Source organism: Lacerta agilis, chromosome 7 (genome assembly GCF_009819535.1).
Source record: "Lacerta agilis isolate rLacAgi1 chromosome 7, rLacAgi1.pri, whole genome shotgun sequence".
In the NCBI taxonomy this organism is placed as follows: domain Eukaryota; kingdom Metazoa; phylum Chordata; class Lepidosauria; order Squamata; family Lacertidae; genus Lacerta; species Lacerta agilis.
In genome coordinates, this window is record NC_046318.1 from 30,259,386 (window position 1) to 30,275,905 (window position 16,520).

A 16,520-nucleotide genomic window follows, 5' to 3' on the forward strand; every position below is an offset into this window, starting at 1 on the left:
TGCGTACACATTAGTGGTTTACCACACAGTGCCGTTGTTTCCCTCCACTATGTTCCTAGTCACATTCTTACCTTGCTGTACACACCTGAGAGGGAGCAAGGGTGTCTTCAAGCAATGTGCATTACCTGATTTGTTTCATCGCACCCACAACTTCCCCAACTCCTATTAAATGAAGCTGTGGCTGACACATTTGCTGCCATGTGTGTGCCTGCACAACGGCTGTTTGAAGTGGCCCCCACCTCAGCTTAACTGCGGCTTACATGTTCAAATCGCATGGAAGCTGGCTGGAGGGAAAATGCATCAAACAGGGGTATTGATCAAAAAAATGGCAGGATCTGTGCAGATTGTGCCTAACACCACGTGAACTCAGCTTCAAACACCAGTGGTGGAAGCACACTGGAGACGTTGTAGACAGTAATGTGTACACAGCCTAAAACAACGTTGTCAGTGTGAAGTCTTATTTTCCCCACAAACTACTCTTGTCATTGCATGGCTAGCCATAACTCATCCATATCCAGGGTGTGCTATTTTTTAAAGGAAGAAAAAAAAAGATGAGCAGTAACAAGGCTACCTCCATTGGTTTTATGTCTTGATTTCACTTCTGACTACACCTCTAATTATCCCCATAACCGGAACCATTTTAAAGCTACCTCCACAGACCCTAATTCACAGGAGGCTTAAGAACTGGCCACCTGCCAGTCTTAGGGATCTAAGCTGCCCGTGACAACTCCTGGTTTGAGTTGCAGCCAACTGGCTTGGTTTAACATTGACCAGCTATTTTCCCCACAGAGATCCATTTGTACTGAGACATTTCTTCATTCAAATGATGGAGCATTAGAATATTTGCTGTTTCGTCTACCCACTCCTGGAGACAAAAGGTATACACATATGAGAAGAGAAGTCACCTTATGATGTTCCAACACAGAAGAATAGAATAGAATGTATGCCATTTGTGTTCCAGTACTCCTGAAATGCACTTTACTGTAGAATAAAGCAAGGTTCTTTCTTTGTCTTCTTTTATAGTAAAAACAACCTTTTTCTCCATGGTGTCAAGGCAATGTTTTGAGTGGGGCAGAGATGACTTTTAAAGGGGTGATTGAGGGTGGAGAAATGGTTTGGAAAGACGGTCCTTAACTCTTTCCCACCCACTGCTTCCTTGCTCAGGTTGCCTCCTAGCTTTCAACTGCATGCTTATGCTTTTCTTATAATGCTCCATTTTATTAGCTAAAAGTAACTAATAATATTTTTTATATTAAGGAGCAATAACATGCCCATCTTATAAATGATAAAAATAACTTTGATTTCTTTTACATAGCCTTGTAAAACCTTTTTAAAAAATTAATAAATAATCTCATTATCTCCAAAATAAGGCTTTTAGAGCTACAACAATCCCCCCCCAATAGTTTAAATGGTGCCAGACCTGGATCTTGAACAAGCCCCCCTGGAATTTAGGTTTCAGTTCTACAAATGCAAAGTCATGACTTCATACTCCCGAAGGAGATAATCAGAATGTTGTGTTGCTCACTAGATGAAATGTTCCTGACCAATGCTACAGTTCTATGGAAACTTTCCTGGAAGTTAAGGTCCACTAAAATTATAAGACTTGCTTCTGAGCAGCTATGCACTGCACTGTGAGATCTAAATGCCCATGTACTCTGCACTTTTGAAGCCCAAATATTTTCTTTTAGCAGACTGTCCAGTTGTTGCTATTCTTCATTCCTGAAGCAGCTACATTTCAGCAAGGATATGTATATATATACCCTGAAATGTTCAGTATATATTTCTGTTACTATATTAGAAATGGGGCTCCACAACAAAATGTTGCAGTGCGTCCTTGGTGTGCATGTGTTACCTGAGCCTGTGGCTGAGGGGGCTGTTGCCTCAGGATTGCGGAGGCGGTTCTCCCTCTGTACAGGAGCAGTGGCACCCAGCAGTTCCCTCCTGCATGTGATAAGAGTGCCTTCTCAATGGGTTGCTCAACATTTGGTTTCATTATGAGACCCACAAGTCCCCTCACTGTCCACTTCGCCAGCTCTCTTCCCATCTTCTCTGACACTCATCCAATCTTTTTTCTCCACTCTGCTCTTGCCTCCCACTTTCTAGCATGTCATGTAAATCAGGACTTGTGGGCAAGCTCTTTCTTTGCTAGGCATGAATGGAAACAAATGTTTGTTCTTGTTTATAGTTCATCATCACAAAGCAGTGCCACCCACCCATAACTCAGACTGCCGCTCCAGAAGGATACCATGGTTGATGGTATCAAAAGCCGCTGAGAGGTCAATGAGAATTCACAGGCATGCATTTCCCCAATCTCTCCCAGCAGAGATAATCATACAGGGTGACCAAAAAGGCTCCATGAAGAGAGAAAGAGTGCTCAGGGGCGATTGTGTCAATGGCCCAAGCCATTCGGATGTTCCAGAGGTTGGCCAGGGCTTTGACAGGAGTGCCAGGCATATTAGCTGGAAAATTCATGAAAGCCATCTGGAAACCCATTGGATCCCTCTGCCTCTGAAGGTAGACCATCCTAATAGATTCCCCGCCTCTGCAGAGGGGGAAAGGTGCTGAAAGCTTTGGCTTAGCTCAGTGTGGTGTGGCAGCAAAAAAGATCTGGTAGGAGCAAGCTCTTATCTGGGAGCCTGCACATGGTTCTGCTAAGCCATCGTTTGGCACAATGAGAACATGCAAACTAGGCTTATGTAGCTACTTCCACTAAAAAGGATTTCCACACACCTTGTCCATGGAAGCAGTTGTGTGTGGTCTTATTCTCCTCTAACACCACACTATTCACATTAGCTAAAACAAACACATCAAATGCATAAATTAGCTTCAAGAGTTTATTTTCCTCTCTGGCTGAAAGTGCAAAGGCCCACCTTAAATGGATTAGTAAACCTATGGCCTTGCATTCCCCCCAACCCATCTAAGATAAAACAGTGCATTGGGTAAGCATGTTGTATTATATATGTGCTTTCTTATATGTTTGATTTTATATTCTCCTCCATTTCCCTTCTTTCAGAATATTCATGAGATTTGCCTTAGGCTACTCAAAAGCAATAGCCTAAACCCCATCAGTGTGAAAATGTTGGGTGCTACACCTAAGAAAACTACTCACTAGGAAGGACAATGATAGAGTTGGAAAGGCATTTTGTCACATAAGACCAATACTAGAAATTCCTATCAATCTGGATATAAATAAATGAGCTCCAAGAAGGTTGACAGCTATCCTAAGTGAAGTTTCACTGTGAAATATAATTACTCAACTCCTTTTTGTGTTAAAGGTCATCTTTCAAATAACTGTGAGTGCAGGAAATAGAGATGTAAAACTTCTGGGAATTTTGAAACTATGGGGGGGGACAAGATTTTTTTTAAAATAAAAAACAACAGAAATTTTGGGAGGAGGGATTGAAATATACATTATACCTACTTAAAAAATTAAATGAAACCTAAACTTATTTTACACCTTTAACAACATAAAAGGGAGCATTTCTATAGATGCCTAGTTTTGTATAAACAAAATTAGGAATATATCCAGTTCAATACATCTTTCTTCTGTGGGTATTTGTTAGACCTCAATTCTCACCCAACATTTCAGATTTTTCCTCTTAAGCTTTGGCATCCACAACAGTTCTCATACCAAGCTCATACCAAGAACAAACTTAGTTGGTCTCTAAGGTGCTACTGGAAGGAATTTTTTAATTTTATTTTGTTTTGACTATGGCAGACCAACACGGCTACCTACCTGTAACTAGTTCTTTTGCAGTTTCTGCCCTAACACCTTCTGATATTTTTATTCTCCAGCAAGACTGGGCAATAAGCTGCTTTAAAAACAAAAAAACCCGTGGAAGGGTATCTGTGTCAATGAGGAATAGGTGATAGGTTTGACCACAAAGGAGGACCAAAGCCAGAATGACAGCAGAAGCAGAATATTTGGCTTGACTGTCTCCAAATCAAACCAAAGGTCTTTGGAAGAAGACAAGCAGCAATTCATGCTCTTCTTATGAAGATGGCAGCATCCTCTAGGTGGAAAAACCATTCTTCATTCTGACAGTTGCATATGTCACAATTACCATTCTCTATGGTTGTGATTGATTAAAACAAATTTAACGGCATCTCAATCACTCTAAGGGTGGCACTGTGGGTTAAACCACAGAGCCTAGGGCTTGCTGATCAGAAGGTCGTTGGTTTGAATCCCCGCAATGGGGTGAGTTCCCGTTGCTTGGTCCCAGCTCCTGCCCACCTAGCAGTTTGAAAGCACATCAAAGTGCAAGTAGATAAATAGGTACCGCTCCGGCGGGAAGGTAGACAGTGTTTCTGTGCGCTGCTCTGGTTCCCCAGAAGCGGCTTAGTCATGCTGGCCACATGACCTGGAAGCTGTACGGTGGCTCCCTCGGCCAGTTACGCGAGATGAGCGCCACAACCCCAGAGTCGGACATGACTGGACCTAATGGTCAGGGGTCCCTTTACCTTTTTACCAATCACTCTAAAAAAGATTGCTTTTCATAGACACTTTTTCCAGTGTCCCCCAATATTTTTCCACTGGAAAACATCATATAAAGTAGTTAGAAATGAACAAGGAGGGAAAGTTTACCTGTTTCTTTTTTTTACCCTTCCCCTGTCCCGGCTTCCACATCTCTACTAATAAGTATGCTGGCTCAGCTATAACAATCTGTCGGGCTATGACCTATGTAATAGCTAGTAAACATAAATAAGAAGCCAGACCACAAAGAATATAAAATCTTCAAATTAAATAGCAGACACGTGCTAGCTTTTTCTCATCTCAATAAAACCTTCTGGAGATGAAAGAAGATGGCATGTCCTAAATTACATCAGTGAAGAACAAAGGCAGCAGACACAGATGCTACACCACAGCAACTTTTGTTTCCTTCAGGCATTTGAAGCTCCTAGGCTTCCAAACAGATGCTGTTTATAGCACAGCTGAAAATTGCTGAAAGTTTATGTGAATGGAAGCTGAGATGCCAAACCACCAACTTGGAATGTGAAGCATTTCCACCACTGGGGAAAGCAGTCACCCTGTCAACCTCAGTTACTTATTACACCATATATGTACTCCAGGAAAAGGCAAATGAATCCAAACTCAACAGGTTTCTTCAGATATTTAGAAGAGTTATAGCAAACTCCCAACTGATCATGCTAACTGGTGTACATACTACATCCACGATCACAGGCACCACATCTCCTACTACTGTACCATTTGCTGATGAGAAACAAAGGAAATGCCTATTGCTATCATTTACTGCCTATGGGTTTCCCATAGGCATCTGGTTGCCCACTGTGGAAAACAAGACGCTGGATTACTGATAGACCTCTGATCTGATCCATCACAACGTTCATGCAAGCCACTGAGCTGAAACTGTTCTTTCTGCATAGCCCAGCCGCTTCACCAACATAACTTCACCCTGGGCTCTGTTTCTTGGTCACATTAAATTGTAACAGGACCTAGGAATTTTCATACAGTTGCCTCTGTTGCTATTTTGCTGTATATTTTTGGCACGAACACATAATGAGTGCAAATGAAACCTGACTCAACACTGGCCTTTCTCCCATTCACAAAGTTTTACCATCATTTCAAGAACAAAGCGCTCTCTTCAGTAGCTTGTAAACCCTATATATCTACAAATTCCTCAAGGCATATAGATGTGCAGCAACAAAACAACTGCTTTAGTGATCTTCATTCACATCCAAGGCTCATGTTTTATTGGAATTCCTCTATTGCATTCATCTGTCGCAGCAAAAAGAGATCTTGCTGCAGAACCCAGGATTGCCTCAAACCACTTAGTGGGTTGGCAGAGTAATTTTGTATAGCACCGTAGCCATTTTCTTTCAAGATAAAAGTTATGGAAAGTGTTCCAAAAACTATGGAAAGAGGTACATAACCGAACAGGTAAAAATGGCAGAATATTATTATTTATTCATTTTATTTATATACCAACCTTCCTATCAATGGAGCCAAGGGCAGTGAACAATGTAAATAACAGCACTTGTACACAATGATTAGAAAACTAAAATAACAAACGTTATACAGCAGCACAACAAAACTGTTAAGACCCAGAGGAAAAAAATATGTCTCAAAAGCCTGAACGGACAAAAATGTTTTCAGTTGACATCTAAAACATGACATCATAGCGGATGATCACACAGGAAATTCCACAGTTGAGGTGCTTGCTGCCACCAAGAAGAGCCCATCTCAAGTCATCACACACCACAGGTCATGTCCATTGGCAGGATTTTAAGCAGGGTCTCCTTGGCTGATCTCAAAGCATTGATCGATTGGTATTGGAGGAAGCTGTCCATTAAGTACATGGGTTCTGGACCAATTATAGGGCACTGTACACTTGTACCAATGGTTTGAACTGGACCCAGTAACTCAGAGGCAGAGAGTACAGTGTTTTAAGGATTGGGGTTATATGATCCTACCTAGCTGCCTGCATCAAGAAGCCAATGGGCAAAGCTTAAGTCAAATCTTTCCCACCTAGGTCTCAGTAATATACATCCATTTAGCTCCTTCATCAGCAGTCATGCTGCAACGGAGTGTTGTTTTGTCATAGACTGACCTGGTGTTCACTAACAGCACCATCAGGTGGAAGGGTAGGTGGGCCTGACTACCCAAGACTTGCTGGTTGGAGAAAGACAGAGTTTCCAGTGTCCTGCTGGCTAGGCCTGATGGAAATTGTACCCAAAACATCTGGAGGGCTACAGATTCCCTATCCCTGATCTAGAACTTCAGTGCTGCTTGAAGTGTGGTTACTGCTGGTGAAGTTCCTGTGACAAAGCAAGCAGGGAACGTCTTGCAGCCCGATGCTATTGTATTTCAGGAGTATAGAGTTGCATTACTGTAGATCACTGGCGCAGTGGTGGCCAAAAGGCATTTACAGCGGCATGAAACTGAATCATTGCGAGTCCTGCCTTGGTCCACCTCTCCATGTGTCTTCTCTGCCTACATTTCACGGGTGTGTGTGGTGCGAACATTGTAGGGGGCTAGCTCAATGCCACTAGCATGTCCTGCCGCAATGGGAAAAGGTTTTTGGATGCTAGTGCAGCAATCATTGTGCTGGGATTTTTGCTATGCACTGAAAATTCTACCTCAGGACACCCTCATGAAACTGGGAGCTCTGCTGTAGTGCAATCATAGTCCTTCTCTGTGCCAAACAGACTTATTTTCTTTTTTTACTGGACTCAGGGCATAGCAAATGTTTTCTCGCTGCATGACAGGGGAGCAGTGACTATGTTCCCACCATATTCCACTATAAAAGGTAAAGGGACCCCTGACCATTAGGTCCAGTCGTGTCTGACTCTGGGGTTGCGGTGCTCATCTCGTGTTACTGGCCGAGGGAGCCGGCGTACAGCTTCCAGGTCATGTGGCCAGCATGACTAAGCCGCTTCTGGCGAACCAGAGCAGCGCACAGAAACGCCATTTACCTTCCCGCCGGAGTGGTACCTTTTTATCTACTTGCACTTTTGATGTGCTTTTGAACTGCTAGGTGGGCAGGAGCTGGGACCGAGCAATGGGAGCTCACCCCATCAATCAACTTTTCCCTCCCATTGTGTAGTGCTTATTCTTTGCTTCTCACTTCTGGCATGTCATGTCAGATACAAAAGAACTCATTTCTGGAGCCTAGTCACACTGCCACTTAGTGGACAATGTAGATTAAAAAAATATTAAAGCTTCCTTCTTCCTCTGCCCTAGTTTATTTTTCGTCATCACACACACACACACACACACACACACACACTTTGTTGTATCTAACAAATAGTTTGTTGTTGTTCAGTCGTTCAGTCGTGTCCAACTCTTCATGACCCCATGGACCAGAGCACGCCAGGCACGCCTATCTTTCACTGCCTCCCGCAGTTTGGTCAGACTCATGTTGGTAGCTTTGAGAACACTGTCCAACCATCTCATCCTCTGTCGTCCCCTTCTCCTTGTTCCCTCCATCTTTCCCAACATCAGGGTCTTTTCTAGGGAGTCTTCTCTTCTCATGAGGTGGCCAAAGTACTGGAGCCTCAAAGTACTGGTAGCAACACATTATTACAAAAGCACCATCTAAATGGATGCCATCATCACAATAACATGCTGGTGTGCAAGTTCATTTGTAATGGGAAGAAACTCAACCTATATCTGCAGGGAGCTCTAAAGCCTGTCCATGCCTGGCTCACAAACCACAGTAGTGCTAAAAGCAGTTTTCTTTGTTCAGTTAGTTTTGTGTGTGTGCTGGTGCAGTCACTTCATGGGGCCATTCTGCCATCACCATGTGTTCCTTGGTTCCACATGTGCATGTCTCATGTAGAAACACTGTTAGTGTGCACCACCATGAATGGTGGGTGGATACCACATACACTGTAGGGGTGTCTGCTGGTGTTGGTATATTTTCTTCCTGCTTAAAATGCTGTCATTTTACTGATCATTTTATTGCTGGAAGTGCATAGGATCCTAACTACATTATGCTGCTTTTTGGCATAGCAGGACCTCAGGAATGCCCCTTAAGCCTTTGACATTAAACAGACCTCAATGGTTTTGGTTTTAAATTGCCCTTGTTCTTTGCCTTCTGAAATATCTGAACTTAATACTTCGGAAGATTTGCTCCATGTATATATAGCCGTCCTTGAATATAGATGTTTTGGCATCTACTATATAACGGAGGCACAACATCAAAGCTTGTGCCATCACTTTTTTCGTGTTCTGAATGTAATCTACTTAACTAGGTCAAATATATATGGCAGAAAAATATGTCACCCATTTTACAGAAGAGTGAGCTAGCCACTGGGGATTTCAGCAAAAGAGCAAATGTCACGCTATCCAGTTGACTGGGTGGAGAATGCACTGAGTCAATTTACATACTGCTGTTTTTGTTTGTTTCCAAAAGATATTAAAATAGATCAGCAATGCACTTTTTCACTGTGGGTGAACTAAATTAAAAGCAGCAACCTAGAATTTAAGTGACAGCTGTGTAAACCCAGCAGTTCTCCATAATTAGATTCCTTAGTGATCTGAATTCTATATGATCTGAATATAGCACAGAGGCTGCCTGTGACATGCAAATGCTGTAAAAATATATCATAATGATATTTCCTGTACCATTTATAAAACTGAGCTTATGTGTAACATGATAAAACATAATAGAAGTGATTTAAAACGAAGAATGATTATCTGAATTTTAAATGCCAAAATTTATCACTACAGATGGTTCCTCTACAGTTGCACTCAACCTCATCTGCAACTGAGCCATTCACTAATTTAAGCCCCCTAGACCCAACTTCAAATAATATTATATCTTTGGTTAATTTTCTTTTTGTTGGATACTGACATTTAATGTCCTATTTGGTTCTCTGGTACATTAACTTTGATTGTGTTAGAAGAGCATTTCATTCATCATGTCTCTGCTGTGTACCACAATTTGTATAAAATCCTACAACTCTAATGAATTCATAAAAGAAAGAAAGAAAAAAGAAAAAAATCAATTTTTTCTAGCATAGGAAGCTGCACGATGCCAGCTTAGACTGTGGTCTGATTTTGCACATAACACTAAGCTATGGGTTCTTCAGACTAACTATGGCTTGTTTGAATGTGAAAATCCAGCCCATCAGAGTAACAATACCAACAAACTATGATGTAATTTGTTGCTGGCTTAGGAAACATGACTTGCTTTAACTGTGGTTTGGCAGTATGTCTGAGCCCAACAGCTTTGCTTAACCATGGTTTGTTTGTCCACCCCACAACAAGCACCTATCAAGCTACAGAGACATACAGCAAGAGGATTGTGAAAACAAATCAAGCTTTGAACAAACAAATCATGCTTGCTCATCTGTCAGATGACTCATGGTTTGTGAAGCAAACCATGGTTGCAACAAATCATGGATTAGCATAATATAAATTAACATATCTCTAACATATATATGAAGTAAATAAATAAAGCATGGTGATCCAAGACCCATTCCAGCAGGATACCATGATAAGGGATATTGGAAATCACAAAACATGTGGCAGAACCAACAGAGACAAGCTCTTCCTGTCCACCTCCTGGTATAAGCATATTTAACAGAGCAAACAATGCTAACTCTGTCTTGTTATAAGACTTGTGCTGGCTCTGTACATTCAGGCACCTCCTCAGACTTGAAAGAGCTGGGAAAAGCACAGCCCTAGCCATACAGTTGCAATAAATCTGCATTTGGACCCCATTACAGCTGGCTCTCCTTCCCCAGCCAATCAAGGCTGCAAGAGAGAGCAGAGGTGGTATGTCTCCTAAAAGAGACAGACAAGTATTTTAGCACAATCAAAGACTTGCAGAGGGTTCTATCCAATGTAGCACTATGCGACTGTTCCATCAGCACACAAGGATTTCTGCTTGTGCAATGAGCCGTCCTTTCTATCGCCTTCCCCTAAACCTGATCTGGGGGTTCCCTCAACCATCTAGGGAAGGTGTGCAGAAGCAGACCCAGAAAAGTTTTGTTGCACAAGCGGAAATTCCCGAACAGATGGGGTGTTGTAGTTGAATACTGCCCATACTTTCCAGTTTATTTTAAATAACGGAATCTCTCCCCACCACTACCCACCCTCCCTGTCCTACTGCTGCAACACTATAGCCTAAAAGCATGATAGGGTGATTTGTTTGGAAGGTATTCGTATACACAGTATCTTCATTTGCAACTGTAGCTGGGGAGTGGTGTGAGTTGAAACAAAGTAAAGGCAATTTGGAAGAGAAGAACAAGCGAGCAGGAAGGCTAGCTGGTTTTCCAGTCATTTAAATGCACTGGGGAACAAAATGCAAATACAGTACAGTACTGTACATGAGGAAAGTGAAACTTGTAGTAAGACTCAAAAAGGAAATGGCAGATAATTTAGGTGTGTTGCAACATTTAGCTACACACCAAGTTCTCCCCATATTGCATACTAAATATCACTTCAAGCGAAGCCAACACCATATTGCGGGAATATATGAGAAACGCTTATTGAGCTGCTATTCTTGTCAATGAGTTTTCCTTTAGCTACACGGCATATTCATCCTGTTAGCTACCCAAAGGGTGGTAAAAGCTGTTAGTCTGTGTTGTCATAGCAACCACCCTATGCACTACTTTGGGTTCAAGAGAATCTAAAGTAACAAAGCCTATTCAGCGGAGGCTGAATGCAATGTGAGCAGCCTTGTCAGAGGAAGGAATGCTTCTAGGGAAAGAGAGAATGATAATGGCAGAATCTGCAAAGTCAAATGCACACTTTAAAAGGAGCCCAACAGAAATTGTGACTCGCCAAACTGACCACAGTCCATCCAGCCATGCAATTTGGCCTGCCATTTCATAGTCCTAGGCAGAAAGTCCATTGTGACTTGCCATACATTGCTAATGGGCTGCATTTGGCTTGATGGGACAAAGGAAGATTATATACAGGCCAATTTTAAAGTCTCCATTTTGTTTATTTGGAAATAGTTAAAAGGGGAGAGCCTGAACAACAATGAACAGTCAGTGTGCATTATTTTAGAAGTTGATGACAACTCATATAAGCCTAAAGGATCTACTTCATCAACAACAAAAGCTGTGCCTGTCCGGGCTCTCACTGCAATATGAAATCTGAAGAAGTGTGCATGCACACGAAAGCTCATACCAAGAACAAACTTAGTTGGTCTCTAAGGTGCTACTGGAAGGATTTTTTAATTTTTTGTTTTGTTTTGACTATGGCAGACCAACATGGCTACCTACCTGTAACTGCAATATGAAAATTTGCAACTCCCAGCTTGAGTTCTGCTAAAGGCGATAATGCTCAAATCAGATTGGTGCATAAAGGCATAGTACAGGTTACAAGGGTCAGCAGGTACACAACAGGCAAGAATACATGCCTCAGCACTAGAAAATACATTGATCCAACAAGCAACATGCCCCCTGCAGCTTCATTTTAAAGTAGGGGACAGAGACAGCTATTTGCGCAGCAAACATACTGAATCCTGGGACTGGGCAATCAAATGGGCACTCCTTTGAGTGGCCATGCAAGGCTTGTTCATGTTGCCACTGCTGGCATTGGAGATGGGGTGGATCAGACACCCCCTTGAAGCCCAATTTCAGCTCCTCCATCATGCTGGGAACCTCCCCTGGGTCCTCTGGCTGCAATTCTCCAAGCTCCTCCCTTTCCTCCTTGGCATCTGACCATCCCCACAGGGCTCATGACAACGCAGATGAATTATGATGGTTGAAGAGTTCATCTGTGGGTTTGGTCCATCCAGTTCCTAAGTAAGTAGCTTCTATATTAAAATAAGTTTAAAAGGGCACATAGGGAGAGCTGCTTTATACCAGACCAGGTTTTTACTGTCTTCTCTGCTTGGCACCAGATTCTTCAAACTTTCAGGCTTGGACCTTTCACCATCAACCTGACCTTTTCTGCTGGAGGCACCAGGGACTGAACCTGCAACTTAACTGCATTCAAAGCATGTGCTGTGGTCCCACCCCAGCCTACATTTGTCACAAGAGCACAAGAAAAACAAGCAATTACAGGGAACCCAAAGCACATTTGCATTCTTCTTAGAAGTCTTCTATTACAGGTTTGTCTGACGTTTCTGGGTTACATGTTTGGAAATCAATGAAATTGCAGCCGGCACTGCGGTTCCAAACAATTGAGGCTTTCTTTATAAAGCAGCCAATCCACACCCATCCACCCACCTCGTTGCCCTTCCATCTCAAGGTTTTCAGGACCCCAAAGTCTTTTCAGCATCACATTTAATCGTGGATAAGTAGGTTAATGCTGGTTCTTGCAATTATTGTATATTTCACAGTATCAACTCAAATGATTGCCTCAGGCTTAAGCCAGGCTGTCATGGCAAATAACCTGCATTCGCCCATCAGCTACTCCCTCATTTACAGTTTTTCACTTGTTGTGTGCATTAACCAGCTTCTCAAATCAAAGGTGCTGATGTCCCTCTCCACAAATATTGTTCCAATAGTAAAGAAAATATCAACAAAAACAACAACCATTTGTCATGTTCTCTTCATCAGGGTTTAAGACTGTCATGCGGCATACAAACTGATCTAAAGTAGCCATCCTTTGATATATAAAAAAAACATAACTGCAGCCTAACTTGCTCACTGTCCCCTTGCCAGAGGGGCAGAAAGATGACAGGTTACCCGTTTATTAAACATGCACATAGCTGCCTGTCTAAAGAGTTTGAAGAGCCTGTGTATCTTCATCAAGTTAAGGCAAAGGGAGGTGGGGAATTGTGCCTTGAATAATAGTTTTGTGCTGTAGCGCTGCTACTGACTTCACTGGGATGTGAGTCACTCATTTTCAGCTCAACCCTACCCAACTTGGTAATGCATTTCACAGGGCTTTTGCCATGTCTTGAGGCTTGATCCAGTCACCCTTCACAACCTCCCCATCACCTCTATGCATGCATGAGAATTTTATGCCACCAGCCGTTCTCTCAGCAGCCCTAAGAGAAGGATAGCTGGCTGCACATACGTACTTATTATCCATTTGGATAAGCAGTGATCTGCATCGGACCAGCACAGGCAGCCTGTGTATTGTGGGTACCCACTGATAAAAGTGGGCCTGATGCAGAACCCCCTTCTGTCTAAAGTTGGGCTGTGGAACCTGTTGCCCTGCAGGTGTTGTTGGACTACAACTCCTATCACCTCCCCATACAGTTGTCCATAAGGGTTGGGGCTGATGGGATTTAGAGTCCAGCAACATCCGAATGGCCACAGTTTCCTCTTTTACTTCACAGCTTCTTATCTCCTATTTTGTAAGGAAATGAGAAATAAGAAAATAAGGAAGCATGCATTTGCCAGCATCTTCTCATCTCTTGCCAGCATCAACCATGCATGGTATGGCATGTTTTACACTGCTGCTAAACTTGGTTAGCAAACTGAATTTGAAGCTAATTGTATTAGTTTTCCCCAGGCCTAATCATCAGGGGCAGCCCGACCTGTTTCACTGCCTAAGGTGAAAGGGATAGCTGGGGTCGTGTGGCCTAGTTTTTTTGCATGGCTTCCAGGTTTAGGTGGCACCCATGAGGAGAAGTGGTAGCAGCAGCAAGATTTCACGAGAGCGTGCCAGAACCTGCCGCTGCCCCTTCTCCTTGCTTCTCTGGAGCCAGATGGGATGGCAGCGGGTGGGGGCGCCCATGGTGGCACTGCCCCAGTGAGGTTCTGCCACCTCCGGCAGCTGCTTCAATGTGCCTCATGGGTGGGCCAGCCCTGCTAATCATTCATCGTTTTAGACTACCTGAGCACAATGAAATCATCTGAAAATGTTTCCCTGATTCGATTGTCTTCCTTGTAAAGTTAGTTAGGGGCAGGGAATGGGCATTTAATTAATAGGTATTCAATTAATTGTGTGACTACTCAGCATGTTCTTCCATGCTGTAAAGAAGCTGAGCCACTTCATCAAGTTAGCTAATGGAATTAAATTCCATTGTGCAGACAAAAAGGCAGTCAATAATGGGGGTTGATCAGGGCGGTTCTGCTATGAAACAAATGAAGTTGATGTTTCAGGGCCCCTAATCCCAGAAGGGGCCCAGGCACAATTGACTTTAGCCCACATTGCTTTTTTTTTTAAAAAAAAAATTGCTTTAAAAAGTGCATTATGCATGCATAACATTTCCCTAATTTTCATCTCCCTTTCACAGAATCACAGAATAGTTCGAAGGGACCACAAGGACCACCTGGTTCAAATATTTCACCCCACATGGGACTTGAACCCATGAGCCTGAGATTAAGAGCCTCATGCTCTACCAACAGAGCTATAACTCGAAAAGTATAAGGCGTTGGAAAATTTCATTCAGCTGGTGAGTTTGCCATGTGAGATAATCCAGTACTGTACTGTACAGCAATTTTAAGCAAAATCTAAGGTGTAGTAGCTAATTTTTTCAAACAAACAAACAAACAAATGTGATCTTCCTGGAGCAAACCCACTGAAGAAGATAACAGTGGTATACAGGTCTCTGGTAGAGAGGGAGGCAGAGGGAGGGAAGGCAGCAGAAGAGGAAAGAGAAATTGGGGGCGCGCTCTTTCTTTGGGGCCTCGCAGCAGCCCAAAACCAAAGCGCCCGCCTCGCAGGCGCACTTACTCCTGAAAGGCCCGCGCTTGGTCCTGCGCCTCCAAGGCCGGTTCCTCAGCAGGCAGCGGCAATTCAAGCGCGGAGGGAGCTCCATGGTCACAAGAGGCTGCAGCTCGAAGCGGCGGCGGTGGTGGCCAAAGCGGCGCGCGAAGCGCTGCGTAAATCCACGCGCCGAGGGGACGCGGGCCCAGCGGGAAGCGAGGACACCCAGTTTCTTCTCTGGCCGGTGGGGCGTGGGGCCCACCACCAGCAGCAGCTGCGGCTCTGGGGAAGCCCGGCGACGGGGGACAGGCGGCTCTGCTGGGCTCCGCGCGGTCGCCCGCCGCCTTCCCCTCCTCCTGCTCCATGTTTTATGCATGAGGGCGAGAGGCGCGTAATTTCATCCAGCCCGGAGGCTCGGCGTGTGGGCGCGAGGGCAGGTTCCAGGTTACCTGCGGTGGCGGGGAGAGGAGCGCGCGCCATCCTGGGAATGGGGGCTCTTTTTCCTCAGAAGGATCTGTCTGTGAAGAGCGCGCAGCTCCACTGTGCATGCAGACTTTTTGCACCAGACGCGGGAAAGAAAGCCCCCCCCCCCTCTCTCATATTTGTGCCTTGTGGTGTTATTGTTACTGAGGGATGGACCGGGGGCAGATGGTTGTATTGCTGGAAACTTTGTTCAATAAATGAATATACTTATTTTAAAACGAAGAAGAAATGGAAGGGCTGCTGCTTCCACATATGAACCCAGATTATTGTAGGATTGGTGCTGCTTGTGCATGCCAGTTCGCGCTTGTAATGTTTCTGGGCCCGATAACAAGCACGAACAAACCTTTGGCCAACACCCCCGATTTGCAGTATCTTGAGAACCTTTTTTTTTGTAAACTGATCCTCCTTGCCCCCTCTGCCTGGAAGCACCCTAAGTCTGTGGCAGCAAAAACAACCAAAGGTCCCTGGCAGACTCTTTTTGGGTAGGATTCGCATATAGCAAATGCAGGTTGTGCCATTAAAGTTGATTTAGCACTCCACCAAAAATTGAGCTTTTGGCAATACGGAAAGTGATTGAAAAATACACTGGGAAGTATCATTTTGCTTGACAAACAATTGCTAATGGCTGTGTACACATGACATTTTATTAAAATCAGTGGAGACGGTGTACTTGTGTTTGGTTGTTTTTTGTACCTAGTCCATGCACAATTTAGATCTTTTGCATATTTTTTGCCTCTGAAAAGTGCTTCTGAATAAACTGGTTTCGTTCTGAAGCTAAAAGACTTGCATATTGCAGACTAGCACAAATGATTCCATATTGAGAAGAACTACATTTTTGTACTACAAACAGATTAATGTGTACTGTACTTAGTCAATGTTCTCTAACTTTCCTGCAAACTTTGTGAGAACAAATTCGGATGAATGCTCACCAAACAAATCATCTGGAAGTGACCTAACATGGCTAGCCCACTGGAAATAAAATTTAAAAAAACAACAACAACCTCTAACC

The 16,520-nt window shown here is 43.5% G+C and overlaps 1 protein-coding gene across 4 annotated transcripts in view; it reads right to left on the reverse strand.

The window, feature by feature from the left end:
- The window catches only part of RIPOR2 (RHO family interacting cell polarization regulator 2), a 102,050-nt gene extending 86,883 nt beyond the window's left edge, over nucleotides 1-15,167 (reverse strand). For 3 of the 4 annotated variants that reach the window (XM_033154719.1, XM_033154716.1, XM_033154722.1), the window contains exon 1: nucleotides 15,056-15,167. In XM_033154719.1, coding sequence (XP_033010610.1) covers nucleotides 15,056-15,140 — 85 coding nt within the window. In that variant the 5' untranslated portion in view covers nucleotides 15,141-15,167. The remainder of the gene's footprint in view (nucleotides 1-15,055) is intronic. The other variant, XM_033154717.1, reaches the window with a different exon arrangement.
- Nucleotides 15,168-16,520: the final 1,353 nt, after the last annotated feature.